The 16,549-nt window shown below is 35.8% G+C and overlaps 2 protein-coding genes across 7 annotated transcripts in view; one reads left to right on the top strand and one right to left on the bottom strand.

Moving 5' to 3' along the window:
* LOC134527508 (neuroparsin-A-like) overlaps positions 1-16,003 on the bottom strand; it is a 68,314-nt gene extending 52,311 nt beyond the window's left edge. The window contains exon 1 of the mRNA XM_063360236.1: positions 15,963-16,003. The gene's annotated coding sequence lies outside the window, so the exon portion shown is untranslated. The remainder of the gene's footprint in view (positions 1-15,962) is intronic.
* LOC134527506 (uncharacterized) overlaps positions 1-16,549 on the top strand; it is a 153,325-nt gene that overhangs the window by 86,520 nt on the left and 50,256 nt on the right. For all 6 annotated transcript variants that reach the window (XM_063360231.1, XM_063360230.1, XM_063360233.1 and 3 more), the window contains one exon: positions 4,932-5,117. In XM_063360231.1, coding sequence (XP_063216301.1) covers positions 4,932-5,117 — 186 coding nt within the window. The remainder of the gene's footprint in view (positions 1-4,931; positions 5,118-16,549) is intronic.

The raw sequence follows: 16,549 nt of genomic DNA, 5'->3' as shown, positions 1-16,549 counted from the left end.
ACTTCTTCCAATCTGTGTTATTCTGTTAAGGATAGGACGATGATAGGAAAAGTAGGAAACGAATGGGAGTGTTTCAAGTTTAATGTGCCTCGAAAAAGTCAATTCGATGGTTGTTCCAATCGAGTGGAAGAGAGATAGATGTGGCGCAAGAGAACAATGAGCGTAACGGGACAAAGCGTAACGGTGCAATGTTAGTAACGGGACACTTTTTCGTGCGTGCAGCCGGCGTTCATCGATTTATTAGACGTTATCACGTCAAAAAAAATTACCGTTTTTATCGCGTAAGCATTGCACTTTTTATTCTAAAATCAAGTTTATAATTAGGGGTGAGACCGTGGGTTCACTCTTAACTGAGTTTTGAAATAAACAAACACCGTCGTATCACTGCGCTGCGTCAGCAAGTGATAGGCTGAATTATTCTTCTTGCGCGCCAAGCACTAGTTGCAACACACACACTTCAGTACAGTAGGTGCTAATAAAATAACGGCGAAGTAATATAACAGGAAGCACCGTAGCACTTTGTTCAGCGTAGGTGGTTCATTTGCGAAGAAAAAACTATGCACTTTACGCCTGAAAGCCGTCTTCACAAAATCATCACAAGTTTTGATAACAGGATACTCAAGTTTCCTTTTCTTCAAAGGCTTTCCCGTTCTGTGCTTTACAAAACCTTGTCCGGCGTCAGCCATAACAAACCGTGCGCGCACGAATCCGAAATACAACTGTTGCGCCGGGTATCAACTGTAGACCGTACACAGCGTCTGCTAACATAATTGTAAGTAAATACTTGCTGACACATTAAACTGTATTGGATATTAATGGTGAAACGCTATAATGCTATATAACAACAATTGTTATAAAAAAGGCAGTGTAAAAATACTTACAAATGGTACGTAACCAAGGGACTATTTCTTGGGCACGAATAATGTGCGCGGCGGACGGCAACCAATGCAAATGTTTGTTTATTCCAAAATTCCGGTTAGGGCGAAAGGAGAATAATATTATCAAAAAAAAAATGTAAAGTAATCCATAAAAACAAGACCTTTTTATGGAAAGTACGTTTATTTAAAAAGTAGACTTTGTGAAAGCAAGCTTAATAATTTAAATTAATGAGTGATGCAATAAAAACCATTTTATGCAACGTAAAAAAAAGAAAAGAAACCTGTAACAAGAACGTGATTTGTAACTATACGCATAACGATCGTGCGGGTTAACTTGGTTACTGACAGAGCGCGCGCATGCATGCAGTCTGCGAGCTATCGGCATCAGTTTTCGACTACGTGCGCGCGCTCTATACAGGAATACAGGAATCAACACAACCAAACTGGTGCTGTTTACGTTTTTATAAGCTGTATAAAGCGACTCCCAAGACGTTTAACATGAAGTTTTTAACTTTTAAAAAAGTCTTTAAAACACGATTTACATATCAGATTACTTTGTAATATAATTAATCAAGTTAGTAAGCAGTTTTATCAGAACGAACGGCGTAAACTGCGTAAAGCAATAGGCGCGTTGTAAACAACGGGAATTCATTGCATTACATCCAATGAGGTTAAAACGGGACAGAAATAAAATGGTTCAAATAACGTGAAAACGTAAATAACGGTAACGTAACTAAGGGGTTTCGATGTATAATTTTTTGTAAGTGGAAGATGTAATCGTCCATTTACATTTCTTTTTAAATTGGGGAAGGGGGATGTCAAGTCGAATTATTGTAAAATGAATTCGATTCGAATTTACGAATCGAATATCAAAAAATTCGAACTCGAATTCGGTAATTTCGAATATTCGCAGAACCCTAGAAATAATGCAAGAATAACGGAAAAAATGTAACCTGCCGATCTCATAAAGCCGAAGTAACAAAAATCGTCTAAAACGTTTAGTGCGTGCAGCTGGGTTAAAGCATGTATTCCCCACTCCACGCCTCTCTTTCCCTATCTCTGACTCTCTCAAACCTGGTTCTTTGGTAATCAACTACCAGAAACGTATGAAGATGTTGTCATAACACCCATAATTCTGATTTAGATATATTTATTTTCAATACTTTAATAACACGCCTTTCATGGAATGAATAAAATATTGTAAAGTGTTATAACGATTTCTTGTTACATATATGGAAACCGCAGTTAATATCGACGACCCAATTGAATCAGTATATTTGCAGTTCAACGATAATTCCTCTGATGATGATGAAGATTGAAAAAAAAATATTTTCAACAATTATATTTTATTAAAAAAAATTTTCTGAATAAATTATATTTCTAAATATTTACATAATTTTTCGTGCTCTTAATTGTCACATTTCATGGTTATTGAAAAGAAAAAAAATATTCATAAAAAAAATTCCTTGCCGTCACATTAAGAATTTCCCTCCAAATAATTGTCAGATTTTAGGCTAGTACGACTGGGACATCATGCTGAACAGTCTGTATAAAAAATTAAAACAAAATCGCTAAGATCTTGCGTCACTTCCGAATCGTCAGTCTTTTGAATGGGAGCATATTTAGGGTTCACTTAACATCCCCTCTGAATATCTATCTGACGCGCTCGAATATATATGTTTTTTTTTTTTTTTTCTTAATTTTCTACCCTTCCGGATGGCAAACCCCACCACGCAAGCTGGCAGATTAAAATATTTTTGATATCAGAGACACGTTGGGAAACCTAAACTATAAATATCTGACAAGTTCAAGTATTTATATGTGATATATATATATATATATATATATATATATATATATATTACATTTTTGAAAACCTGTAGATGCTTCTTCCACTGCTGAAAGATAAAACAGTATATAACCTTTTATTCTTACTATCATCTAATCTTAAAAATCCAACAGGTCCCCACGACGCTCGAGAAAATCCCCATTTAGCCGCATGGGCTCCGCTACTATAGATGGTGCATTGGAAGCGAAAGGAAGTTGCAGGGATTTAGATCCTTCATTATGTCCTTTTCTTCTTCGTTGAATGATTTAGTGATATAATTTCTTTAAACGATTCATGTAATGGGGTATTTTCATTTCATACAATTTCTTGGACATACGCCATTCCAGTTTTGCACTTTTTGTCATGGAAAATATTCATAAATAAAACATAAGAAATAAATAAATAAGAACATAAACCCACAGAGAACAAGTCTAAGCCAGCTGATGTCAAACAGATGGACACAGTGATGAACCTAAACAGGTATTATGGACAACACAACGACGACAGCACAGGCGAACACCTTCAAACTAAGTATCAGAATGCACAATAATTCCGTGTAAGGAATTTAGTTATAAAAGATTGTAACATCACAGACGAACACAGTGGGATGACAAACACGAGACAGTTTCAACAATAACAGTAAATTCAGACGAACAATAAAACATGGATAACGCAAAAATATACGAACACAACGATGCAGATAAACATATATTATTGACAACACAATGACAACACTGACGAACACAGTAGGTCTCATATTACAATAAAGTGTGACGTTTAGGAAACTGGCATCTGTTCCCGTCATTAGACACGGATTTCCAATCGTTGTTGGCCAGTGGTGCCAACTGCTTCATATTGAAGATTCAGCAACCTTAAATTTACTTGGCAGCTTGTTTGGCGCAATGTTAAAATTGTATTTCAACTCTTTTAATTGGCATAGTTTGAAAAATTATGTGATAGTAAACTAGATAGAGGAGATTAAGAAGGAAGCTCTTCTACCATAATGTAGTAAGAATGAATTGATTTTGGCTTGGCAAATTTTAAGGCCTATAGTGTATATTAGCCGCATATTAAGTTTGAAGACTGGTAAATTGTAAAGCCAAGTGAGTCTTAAAGTGTGACTGATTATAAGTTTGTGCAAGAAATTAGTACTTGGAATTTATTTCAAGTGAAAAATCAGTTACTGATTTTAAATGCATGGTTATAGCCATATTGCTTATTTTGGATGAGTGAAATATTTTCACCAACTGAAGCTACAATTAATTTTGCTGCACTAATATATTCCAATTTAATTGTTGATTATGATGGGATTTTTCCAAATAATCACACCAGGGATAAAGATTTTGAGCTTGTTTACTTAGATTGATAACCAATAAAACATTTAAAAAAGTTAATCTCTAATAGTTTGAAGTCAAAAACCAGTGTTAATATCCTGGGATTAAACTACCTCTGCTTTTGAGCCAACTGAGCATTAACTTTTGTAAACATATTTGCACCCTGAGAATCTAATCAATAAAATTAAATGCCTGGTTTTAAATAAATTATTTTATGAACAATATTAACAAACCATTGAACTCTTGAAGTTTCGAGCACCAACATTATTTTTTTTTTAATGTTGGAAAGTGTTGGATATCAAAATACAAATAAATAAAATATAAATCTTAAGACCTATAAATATACTCATGGTATATTGTGTACCAAAATAAATTCTGTATATTTTTTTGTGGTGCAGTATATGGGGGTGGTTCTGGTAAAATCTAGTTATGTAAAACTACAAGAGTTGTGTCATATATTTGGTTCATTACATACCTAAGTTGGGGGTAATTCACACAGAGTCATAGAAAGGTAGTAATACAAAACAAAACAAAGTCACGAAGGTGACACAACACCAGACTCTACACTATACATGTTCCTATAACATATACATGCCAACTAACGTCACACCAGCATCCACTGTATTGATTTTAAAAAGTAAAAATAAAACACATTACTTAAACAGATATGAAAATAAAAAGAAAGTACTAAACAGTATAGTGACAAACTAACATTCGAAGTTAAAATATTATTTAAACATTATTCGGTAATTCACTATTTGTTTCTTCATTTAATAAAACAATGTAAGCAAAAATAGGCAAAATAGCCAAAAAGCTATAAAACTGGGTTACATAATATGCAGGCTCACAAAGTCAGAACAAAGAAAGATAAGACTTGCGTGCTTGTTGCAGTGTGCCTGCTGTCCGTGGTGCTGCTGCTTCCCTACCTGGCACGAGGTCATATACCACTCATGGTGGGCAGCATGGGCCTGGCCTACTCCTGCCTCGTGCTGCCCATGGTGGTATCCATCAACTACAAGTACCCGCTCGCCTGGCGGCCGCTCGGCTGGCTGCTGCCTTACGCTGCCCGCGCTGCAGGTCAGCCACTCTGCTCCTCGCTCTAAGTCTAGCGAGGTGATCTCATGTTAGGCAGCATGGGCCTGGCCTACTGCTACCTTTGCTGTCTAAAGTGTGTTTAATGGCATTAGTGTTGTTTTATTAGTTTTATTTAATTTTTAGTATTATTTTTTTAATTTTTTAATTTGTGTTTCTTTAAGCGCTTTATGGAAAAATGGTGAGAGTGAATTTTTACGTTGCTCACGCACCATGCTACGAAATTTTCACCTGAAGATGGTGGACCCACATGTATGAACATAAATCCATATATAATCACTTTAATAAAAATTAGGAGACATACGAAACGTATTGGAATGCCAAATGAATCTTTATGATAATGAAATATCCTAGAGTATATTTTAGAATTAAAATAATCATAGCTAGATTTTTTTCAGGTTTTAAGTATCCTGTTATTACAATAATATATTACATATTCACCTTAACGTCATCAGTTAGCTTGATAGCGCAGTGATTTAAGTGCCAGTTTAAGTGGTTCAAAAGTGAAGTGGAATTTTTTATTTAATTTTTTTTTATTTACGCTATACTGGTTTATATAAATTGTGCTTTAAGTGAATATGTATAAAGACATGTTATTTGTTTATCGCTTGCTATATTATTATTAAATACGTAGCTCACTGCATTGTATTGATTATTTCATACTAGGTACGGTTATATTCCTCTTTTTTTACTTAAGGTTATATAAAAATTAGTTGCGTTTGTTAGGAAATGAAATTCCCTTAAATTCGCATTAGTAATAATAAATTAAACTTCATAATAGTACACATATTCTTTATTACTTCGTAATTTAAATTCATATAACATATGCTGATACTATTTAGTATTAAATATTTTATCAATTTCAACAAGCTGGGCAGTGTTTTAATATAATGTCTTGTCAAAAATTAAGTCCAAGCCGGAGTTTAGAATTTTTTTCAAATATTTTTCATTTTTATCAGAGACGTTTCATTAATAGTTTACCTTTCGCTCTGCAAATCGAATGATTCGATAGTTGACGTAGCTGTTCTAGTAGTGAATTCTATCGTCGGGGGCGGAACTGCGTGTGAATCGCGTTCAGAATTTGAATACTGATCCATATATAAAACATTTATTTATTGTGAAAATTAGTGATATAAATTGTGTTAATTAAGTTTTTAAAGTGTATTTTCAATTTTTTTCTATTTATATAAGTGAGTTTATATTTCCGTATGTATGCTATAAATTATTTACATTATAAATTTTAAATTTATTTATTATAATTAATAAATTATGATTAACATTCGGCATATTGATCGATTTTTATTATTGATTTAATTTATATAGATTATTTTACTAAAAATCATTTATTTTACAAATTTGTTTATATTAATATTAAATACTAAGTATCTATTTAATTAATTTTTGTTTCTTTTTATTGAGCTTTCAAATTTCAGTTTGGATGCCTGATTAAGGTGTAGGGGATTTAATATAGTTGTAATGGCGTCTGTGTTACCGTGATATCATATGAATTTTGATGTCCTAGAGGCCATGACACTATTTAAGATTTTGGTCTATCATGTAACTACACCATTCACCACATCCTGTATCCTGTCCTATACTTTCCATTTACAAACTACTGTTACAAGAAAAAAAATAATCTAAGTTATTTACAAATCTTGCACTCGCTTACGACAAACCTATAAATTTATTTTAATGGGAAGTTTTACTGCAACCGGGAATCTTGTCTCTATTATGTCTTGTGTGTCTTATTTGTGACTAACAGACAGTTTTTTGTGCTGATGTAAGTAAGCAATGGAGGGCTCGACGTTTAACTGCTCTCCCTGACTTGCTGCAACTGCAGGCTGGTGCATGTGTTTAGTTGCATGTTCACGCAAGGTTTTAAATCAAGAGATTAGCGCGATGCATCGCACAGTACACATTCAATACATGCTAAAATTGTGACATGTAGAGGAAGAAGAAATAACAGTAAATATAGGTCCAGAAATGCTTCTGTTTATGTCTAGAACTGTTTCCTTGCACTTTGAGGTACGGTGTATCTTTGTAATGTTGGCTGCCAAGAAACACGGCTTACAATACCGGAAACTGCACCATGTGAATATTACCGGTACATGATTTATTACAAGTGCTTAATATACCTATCTGAAGCAAGTATATATTCAAAGAATGCTTACAGACGTTTCCATTTTTGATTATTTGAACGTATTAAATGCCATAAATACTTATATGTAAACTTATTATTTATTTTATTTTCCTCAGCAATTCTGTTAAAAGGTATAAACTATATATATTTCTTTACAAATCAATTATGTTTTTTTACTCACAAAACATAAAAATTTTCCATTGCAGTTTTTTGGGAACTTTTTCATAGAAAAGAAAATAGCTTTCGTGGACTTAAAGAGTCTGGACATATTTTCTGTTCTCCTCTAAATATTGTATGTATTATAATAATTTAAAGTAATTTAAGACATTTTACTATCACCGCTATTACTAGTAAGATTATTGGAATATGATTTATGGTTCTTGCTTGTTCATACGTAAGAACTTGACTAAAAACTTTGATGGATCATAACTGTGATGACAGAATATTTAGTGTAATAGTCATTCAGAAATGTTTGCTTACAATCATAAGATAATTTATGATCCAATTGTTTGACGCCTCAAGATACGAACTTTCCGGTTGACCAGTTGGAGGCCTGTTTCTTCAAGGATTTATGTCTACAGACTAGTAGCATTCCTACAGTTGGAAGTTTTATGGTAGTATCGGGTTCTGAGGACTATTGTAGCTATCTCATCATCTCAATAGAAAGTCGTAGAAAAGTTTGTAGTTTTAATTTTGTATGTGATTGCTGAACTTGTAGTGTAGGTATTTAATCTGAATTATTAGGTGACAATAAAATAATTACCGTTAAATTCTACATCAACACGAATAGATTTTTCCTTTAATGTAAAAAACATTGTTTTGCCTGGTATGGAAACCAGTAGTCCTGTTTATAATTGCTACACGAGCCTGAATGCATTTTCAGATAGCCTATAATTTATTTTAAATATCATGTTCACCAGTAGAGATTTTATCTGATTTACTGACAATAATTCAGATAAAATCTTCATTAAACCGAAGGGCAATTTATATTATAATTATTTAGTATTGTTATGGCCTCTCTACGAGTATATGCATTTGTGAATAAGACATACTACTATAAGAATATTGTTTTAATTTGAAATACTTGTTGTGACACGTAGATAGAAGATAATAATTTTAGTTTAATTTTTATAGTTTCTAAGAAAACATACAATTCAAACATAATTAACATGAAACCAATTAGTTTTAAACATAAACAATGTATCGTTTAGGGTGTTTACATTGTGTCTGATAAATTTGGTGCCTAACTCAATACAAACAGGCACCACTTTTGAAATAATAACCCACTTTATTCACACACAACATGCTACAACTATCTCTATTATGGACTCCCACTAGGTATGTATGGTATGATATGTACTGTACACACGATCGCCATTAATGGCATCTCACTTAGCGTGAATCCAGTGTAGCTCATTGTACACGTTAATGGGTTTTGTCTCTGTCAATAAAAATAATTATTTCCGGAACAATGTAAATGGATATTCCTGCCTCCCCTACATGTCGTGCATGTGTGTCGACGCGTGTTTTAGATACACTCTGTATATGCGCTCAACCTGCCAGCAAACACTAACTACGGAAGCGCGTGAGCGCAGCTTAAGTTCTGACGCTCGAGGTCGGCGAACACGTTTACGGATCATTTACGTGTTCCCGGATGATTACCGAAAATATGTTGGAGAGCGGAGAGATTATCATCGCAGTAGGAGCAAAGTACATCTTCTATTTTTGGCAGAACTATTTTGTGTGTGCCTGCATGAAAACAGAAATGCCACATATTTATTTAATCAGAAGCTGTTCCTTTTGGAAATATGCTAATTATAGAGCAAAGTTTTATCAGGACTGTTTTTTCTGGGCAGCATCTACAGGAAGTCTATCTCCCAGGCGCGTGGAGCTTTTAACAAGACCTGGGGACTGTTTCATAAAACTACAAGTTTACAATGTACAGGCTACAAGGGAATTTTTACACGTATAATTTACAGGTGTTTCATTAAGATTTTTTAAGTACGTTAATAAAACTTAAATATAAACATTATTACTCAAATGCCTCTGAAAATCCACGTATAAATTTTTGTTACAACAGATCCGGATACCTGTATAAAATCTGTTAGTGCGTGATAAAAACAAGGTGCTTGAAGGAATAATCATAATCAAATTTGTAAAATGCACAAATTATAAACTTATAAGTGATCATTTGTGACAAGAAATGCTGACATGTAGTTTCACGAGACAACAACCACTGTAATGTTACGATTTACTATTGAATTCCCCTGTATCTTCTGAACTTGTAGTTTGATGAAATGGTCGCCCGGTTCCAGAGAGAGCAGCGCCGCTTGTCAGTTCTCTGACGGGAGTTGTGCCGCTCCCGTGCTATTGTGTGCAAGTAAAGTGATGAACGCGCTTTTGTGGGCTAATACAGACGAATTTGAGGCAGATTCCCTTCTAGTCAGGGGTTTATTTGTGTTTCTGAGGCGGAATGATATGTGCGACGCTACACGGTATCAGCCTTAAGCGCTAGGCTCTGAAAGGCGCGCAGTCTGCTAGGCGTCCTTAGGTCAACTAGGAGTTTTTTTGTGGTAACCATAACGTTAAAATGAGGACAAATGAATATTAAGTTTTAATGCAAGATCCTTGAATGTTTTCAAAAATATTTACCGTGTGTTTCATGCTAAAATAGTGCATTGAAAACAGGCGTTTGAGCTATTTTCATCATCTAAAATGAACGTTTAAAAACGAAAATGAAATCCGGAAAGAGAACTACTAATGCGCGACCTCGGAGTATTCTTAAACGCTTGACGTAAACAGACTCCACGCTGGGTTTTACCCGAAGCTCTGCACAGCGACGCGCCGTCGAGGGCCACGCAGTGTCCACGCGCTCGCGGCGCAGCGCCAGCGGGGCGAAGTGTCGGGGACATTCCTGCACCTATAAGCACTGCATGCTTGTGGTGCAGTTCCTTTGTGTCTAACGTTTTACTAAACTTATTTAAAAAGTGACCGTAATGTAAAGGGAGGCATTATTAATCAGCGTTGAGGTTAAAAACTTACATTTTAAGTTTAGGAACGCGATAGTTTTAAACAGAGGTGTTGTACTGGTGTAAAGAGAGTTACAAAGCTTATAGCGCAACCAAATAGGCACAAATTAGATACAAAATTAAAGGTATTTCTAGTTAAAATATTTCCTCCCTGTCTTCTTTGTAAATAGTCATTGTAAATTACATAAGTAATAGTTTTATTCACAAAAGCCGGTAATGTAGCCAAAACGCTACTATTTCTATTCCATAGCTTAAATATGGCATCTTAATCAACTAAAACAGCAAACATACATGCTAAAAATTCTGTACTTAAAAAAAATTAATACTTCAATTGTGATCTAAAAGCTTCAAGATGACAAATTTGTAAATTGTACAACACCTTTATTTTTTTTAGCAATACAAAACTGATGTTCTTTACAGCAAATCTTTGTTGCTGTCGTCGTTTATTTGTCCATAATACGTGTTTAGTTTCATCGTTGGTTCCATTTGTCCGACATCAGCTGATTCAGTCTTGTTTTCTGTGAAATTGTTATCTTCATATTTTCATTTTGTTCTTGATTTTTGGAATTTTGTATAACAAACAGTGTAAAATTGCAATGTCTTATGTCCAAAAAACTGCATTAAATGAAAATTCCCCATTTCATGACTCATTTAAAAATCAAATCTTTGTTAGTTTCGAGTTATTAATGCAAATAGCTTTGGTCACCTATGACCTTATGACATCCTTGTAAGAACAGACAGATCTTAAGTAGCAGGTAATTACTCAATAATTTGATGACGTAAAGTAAATCAGCATGACTATTACCTGGAGTTTCTACTTTAATGTCAGGCTTGAAGAAGGGGAACGTGATTTGGTTTCGTGACATTTAATCCACATCATTTATGTGTTAAACTCTAAACATTTCACTAATCTCAAACAAATGAAAAATTAAAGATTAAAAATTATATTTCAAATGTAATAACAATCATTAAAATGTAAACCATATTGCAAGCTCTCCAAAGTGTTATAACCGGATTGTATCATACATATTACTGCCCTCGCCTAGCTCTAGTGGTTGACAGACACATGAAGTCTGCTTATCTGTATAGAAGACGCAATGACTCGTAGCAGCGGTCGATAGTTCGGAGATCCACTCGACTCGCTTCTTGCTGTGCTGACTCGCCGCACGAGCGAACTTAACCGTGGCCGTAGGCGTAGCAAACAAGTGTTACTTCCAGAGTCAGCGTTATTTTGAAAGTTTAATCAAATGAAATTAAACACTCTACTTTGCCTCAAGTCACGACTTTGCAAGTAGCCTTAAGTATCAGTCCTAAAATGTACGTCTTTAATATCAGCACGTAGAATAATATTCTGACCGCAGCTATGCATGGAACAAATTTCTGGATACCTTGAGATGTCGCTGAGGTGCAGTCAGCATGGGCGTTGGATTTACTTGAATAAGGGGTGAATCTATAATCTTCACTTCATTGGGTTAGGCTCCCCATACACGCCTTCCGATAGGCCCAACAGGCATGGCCTCTCAGGCGCCACTGCCGTGTGTGGAGGATGGATATTAATTCCGCTTGCAGCGTGCAGAGAAAAACATCGTGTTATTTACGAAACATCATATTCTACTACGGTGATATGGCTTGAATATTTTCTAAGGGTGTACAAGTATTTTTTCATGATTTGAGGAGAAACCATATTTAAAAGCTGCAAATAAGTTCTCCATACATGCGTAAGCAATAGTACCAGATTCTGGGTACACTTGGAGTTAATAAACTGATGATATTTTCCCCATGAAATCTTGCTACGCGTGAACAATCAACCAGATCTCAAGGTGAACTGTCAGTCCGAAGAGTAGTTGTGAGGGGACAGACGTAACTGTCTCAGATCCATCAATCTGGAATAATGGCAAAACTGTGCGTGTATGTGGCCTCCAGAATTCTCCAGTGTCGTGGCCAATCGTCGATGCACTAACGACTAGTGCTGGGCGCGCACTTGGCGCCGTCAGATACCAGCTTCGGCCAGTGTCGTGGCTGATCGCCCTGCCGTGACCGGGTGGACTATCGCGCTTCTCAAAGAAACACTTATTTTCCAAGTCCCTCACACATGTCGTGCCAACCACGCACCACTCCAATTGGTATTTTATTTTATGGTCTAGAGAAATTAATACCAACGCCCAGACTGACCACTTGAAACAGGTGTTTCGCCGCGCCACCACCACTGCCCTCATGTGGCGCAAAAAGTAACTAATCGCCTTTTTGGTCTTGCGGAGATGGAAGATAAACGATAGACGTCACTGCATATAAAAAAAATTCTGTACTTTTGCAATATATTCATTTGGGAACCAGTTGCAAAGAATTAGTTTGTAATATAAAAAAAATATATTGTAACATTGTACAACACATGGCTATGTTTATTTTCGCATAAATGAAATAACTTTTGGGATATAATACTGTGATTTTCTTACAAAAATTGGCAAATAATTTTATTCTTTAATTGATATTTCATTCAAGCATATGGCTGCCTAGGCAGCTGGGCTGGGCTAACGAATGAAGTCATCCGCTCCTGGGGGCGCTAGCGCCCCTGGTAAAAATAACCCAGGTGTGCCCAACAAATAATGCGGGACGCAAGGCCCAAGCGCCCAACCCCTGCATGGTTGAATCTTTCTGCCCGCCCAACTCTTCTTACCTGGACCTTTTTCCCTCTTGTCCAGTAGTTTTCTTGCTTTCTTTAATGCATGATTAATTCATCCCCGCATGACCTGGTTCAGGGTTTTCCCTGTGTCTATTCGGGTTTTACCTGGGTCACTTTAGTTAGCTTTCAGGCTAGGCAACCAAAGGGGCGCCAGCCATGGCTACAATCGCAGCCATGACTGCCCAGTAAACCCCAATAAGCACACGATGCACGTGCTGTTGTTCTGAATGGTTAAAACCCCGCATGGTAGAGTGTATAGGCTTCGGTCTGAGACACACTTAGGTCCTCCCCTAACCTGGAACCCCCCCCCCCCCCCCCCACACACACACACGCACGCACTTATATTAACTTAAGCTAGGAAAATATAATGGAATGTTTTAATAATTGAACATCTATTTTGTTTTATCATGATTATTAATGTGCGCAGTTAATACTGGAAATCTATTCAGGGAACTGCTTACAACTGTTTAGAACTGTTTAGAAGTACTAGTACAACACAAAGCATAAATGCTCGGGTAAGTAATAATCCGAACACAGTATTACTGCGAAAACTATTTTGTAGTCATACAGTATTTTCATGTAAATGTACAAATTTACGAATATCTGTAATTTTACATGAATATTTCTGTTTCACTTACAAAAAATAGTGCATTGAAGTGAGACGTAAATAGGTTTTGTTCCGTCAGTTATAGTATAACATTAGATAAAAAACAATCAAAATGAATGCATACTTATTAATGAATATATTTTCACTAATTCATTTGTTATAATGATGATCTTAGGGTAGACCCAGGACACAGTAGATAGCGAGACACCTTGCAAAAATACAACAAGAAAATACAAGTCATCATATAGTAATTGACAATCTATAATGTGAGGTACAGTTTACGCATGTGAAATAGTATCATTTATTTGGTAAAATTACCTATAAGATATTTAACTTTGGCTATCCGTTGCAGTAATGTTTGGTCGTATTTATTATAGTCCCAGACAATTATTTTGTGGTACTTCTAAAAGAAGGTTTAATAAATTCCAACGGACATAATATTTTTATTACATGGGAGTTATAAGGTATTTTGTGTCTAAACCTACAAATTTCTCCCTTTAGTTTGATTCGGGCCATTATTTAAAATGACCATTTTTTGACGTGATAACGTCTTATAAATCGATCAACGCCGGCTGCACGCACAAAAAAGCATGATCATTATCACGTTCCGCCTGAGCCGAGCGTGCAAGCGAGAGCGCGGAACAAGCGATAGAGGCACGATCGGCTTGTGACGCATCTATCTCTCTTCCACTCCATCGGCCGATGCGTCCGAGTAGAAGAGAGACAGCGGCAGCACACAACCTACACGTGAACTGTTTTGTCAACTGTTTATAAAGTTAAGTGAAAAGTTAATGTGGTTTCCATTGTTTATTACAACAACAGTCTCATATATTTGTTCTTTGCTTATTAAAAAAAAAGTAGAATCGGTCGGCGAATGCAGTAATAATAAGTTATGTTACAATTTTGACTAAAAAATTATTATCTCATATAAACGATCGTATAAAAAGTCAACGCTTTTATTCAATACCTTATCAATGAAAAAAATTGTAATTTTCAATTAACTCTTTCTTTGTATTATACAAAATAATGATAATTCAGTGATAATAATTAAATTCAATTCATAAAAGTATGCAATTTTTCATCAATGTTTTCTTATGACGTTATCACGTAAAATTTTCGTCTGTAAACAGACTTTAGAGACAACCCCTTTTTTTATATTTTATGTATAACTTTTGATGTATTTTGTGAAAAATTACTGCCATTTTCGTCTAAAAACTATATGTGTGTGTGTGTGTGTGTGTGCGGGTTTGTGTATGCACATATTCTTTTGAATTGACAATAGTTTTGGGGGTCTAGGAACCATGAAACAAAAATTAAGTTGGAAATTCACCCAAAGTTGCACTAACGTAATGACTAAAAAGGCAGAGACTTTCTTCGAAAACTACCTAAAAGAAATAAATTAATTCATTTACAACAAATATAAATATTAAGAATATATTAATAGTGAGAGCAATAGCAAAGTAAAATTAAAAATAAGGCCAGCATGCACAAAAATAAAATTTCACATTACTATAAATAACTAAATTTTTACTGTATAGCAGAAAAGTGATAATACGACTCGTTAATCGGTTAGTTTAAAAATTATGATGTTGAAAAAAAATATTATCTTTTTTTAGTTTGTTTTATCTAGGGTTCCATTTATCAGAGGAACACCTGCGTGAATAAATAATACTGCAATACATTCGTACACTCTTCGAGAAAATATACAATATACAAGATGCGTGCTAGCATCAGCAACTAACAGTTGGGTAGCGCGAGTCTGCGCCACTTCTCCCGCGGCGCCTGCGACCCAAGCACAGCAACTCGCGCGGCTAGCGCTAGCCTGGAGCTGCGCTCGTGGCCCCGAGTTTGTGCTGCACGTGGAACTGTCACTGGTGGTTTCGGTGGCTTTGTGCCAGCGAGGATGACCCGAAGGTCTCCTTCATGCTTTCCCTGAGCGCGTTTCACTCTCAGATCATTCTGAAATCTCTGGATAACAAGATTTTTCTAATCACAGTTTCCTCGGTGCAACATTGGCGTAGAACAAAAGTTTGTGTATTTCACCTTTTGTAGTAGTTTATGATTATATTGCGTGAAAAATATTTCATAGGAGTTTGAAAATCCATTTTGGCGAAATTCTATAAAAGTTTGATCGTTAATTTTTGCTTCACTTTTGCTTCTTTTTTCGGATACGAAAACATTACATTTTAAATCAATGTACATAAGTAAGAAAAATTTGAAATATCTGCTTTTACTAACCCTTTGAATATGGCATAACTTACAATATGGACTTTGTATTATACTTTTCTATGTGGTAATGATTGAAAAATGTTACACCATAATCTAAGTGGGAGGCAATACTCGCGTGTGGAAGCAATGTGACGCCGGCTCGTACCTGTGGCTCTGCGCGGTGTGTGGCTGTGGGGCGGCGCTGAGAAGGCTGTGCGTGAGGACTGCTGCCGCCTCTTATATAGCGGCGGGACGGTGTCCGGCCAGCCCCCGTCAGCCCCCGTCAGCCCCCGTCAGCCCCCGTCAGCCCCCGTCAGCACGGTCCACTGCGCCCGCGTCACGTGTCGCCTCGCCCCATCACGTCACACTTCACTGCCAGCAGACACCAGGGGTTCTTCGTCGTCTCTGATAAACTCACTAGCCGGATTCTGTCTTCCGAGTTATGTGTTAAACCAAAACGTGTTTGGATGTTTTTATATAATAATATTATTGATGTTGATTCATGTTAAATATGTCAACTAAAATAACAAAATTCAATAGATAATTTATAAACAACGTTCTGCGTAAACACCACAACGTATCCAGAAATTTTTTTAATGCATAGCTGATGTCAGCATATTATTCTACGTGTTTGTATTCAAGACTTAATTGTTAGGACTAATACCTAGGCCTACTTGCAAAGTCGTGACGCCGCATTCCTAAGGGCATGTATTTTTCACTAAAAGAATCCCCGACCACCTGTTTGTTAAAACT

This window comes from Bacillus rossius, chromosome 1, assembly GCF_032445375.1.
Source record: "Bacillus rossius redtenbacheri isolate Brsri chromosome 1, Brsri_v3, whole genome shotgun sequence".
Taxonomy (NCBI): Eukaryota; Metazoa; Arthropoda; class Insecta; order Phasmatodea; family Bacillidae; genus Bacillus; species Bacillus rossius.
The sequence above is the reverse complement of the archived record's forward strand: the minus strand, read 5'-3'. Positions and strand labels throughout refer to the sequence as shown.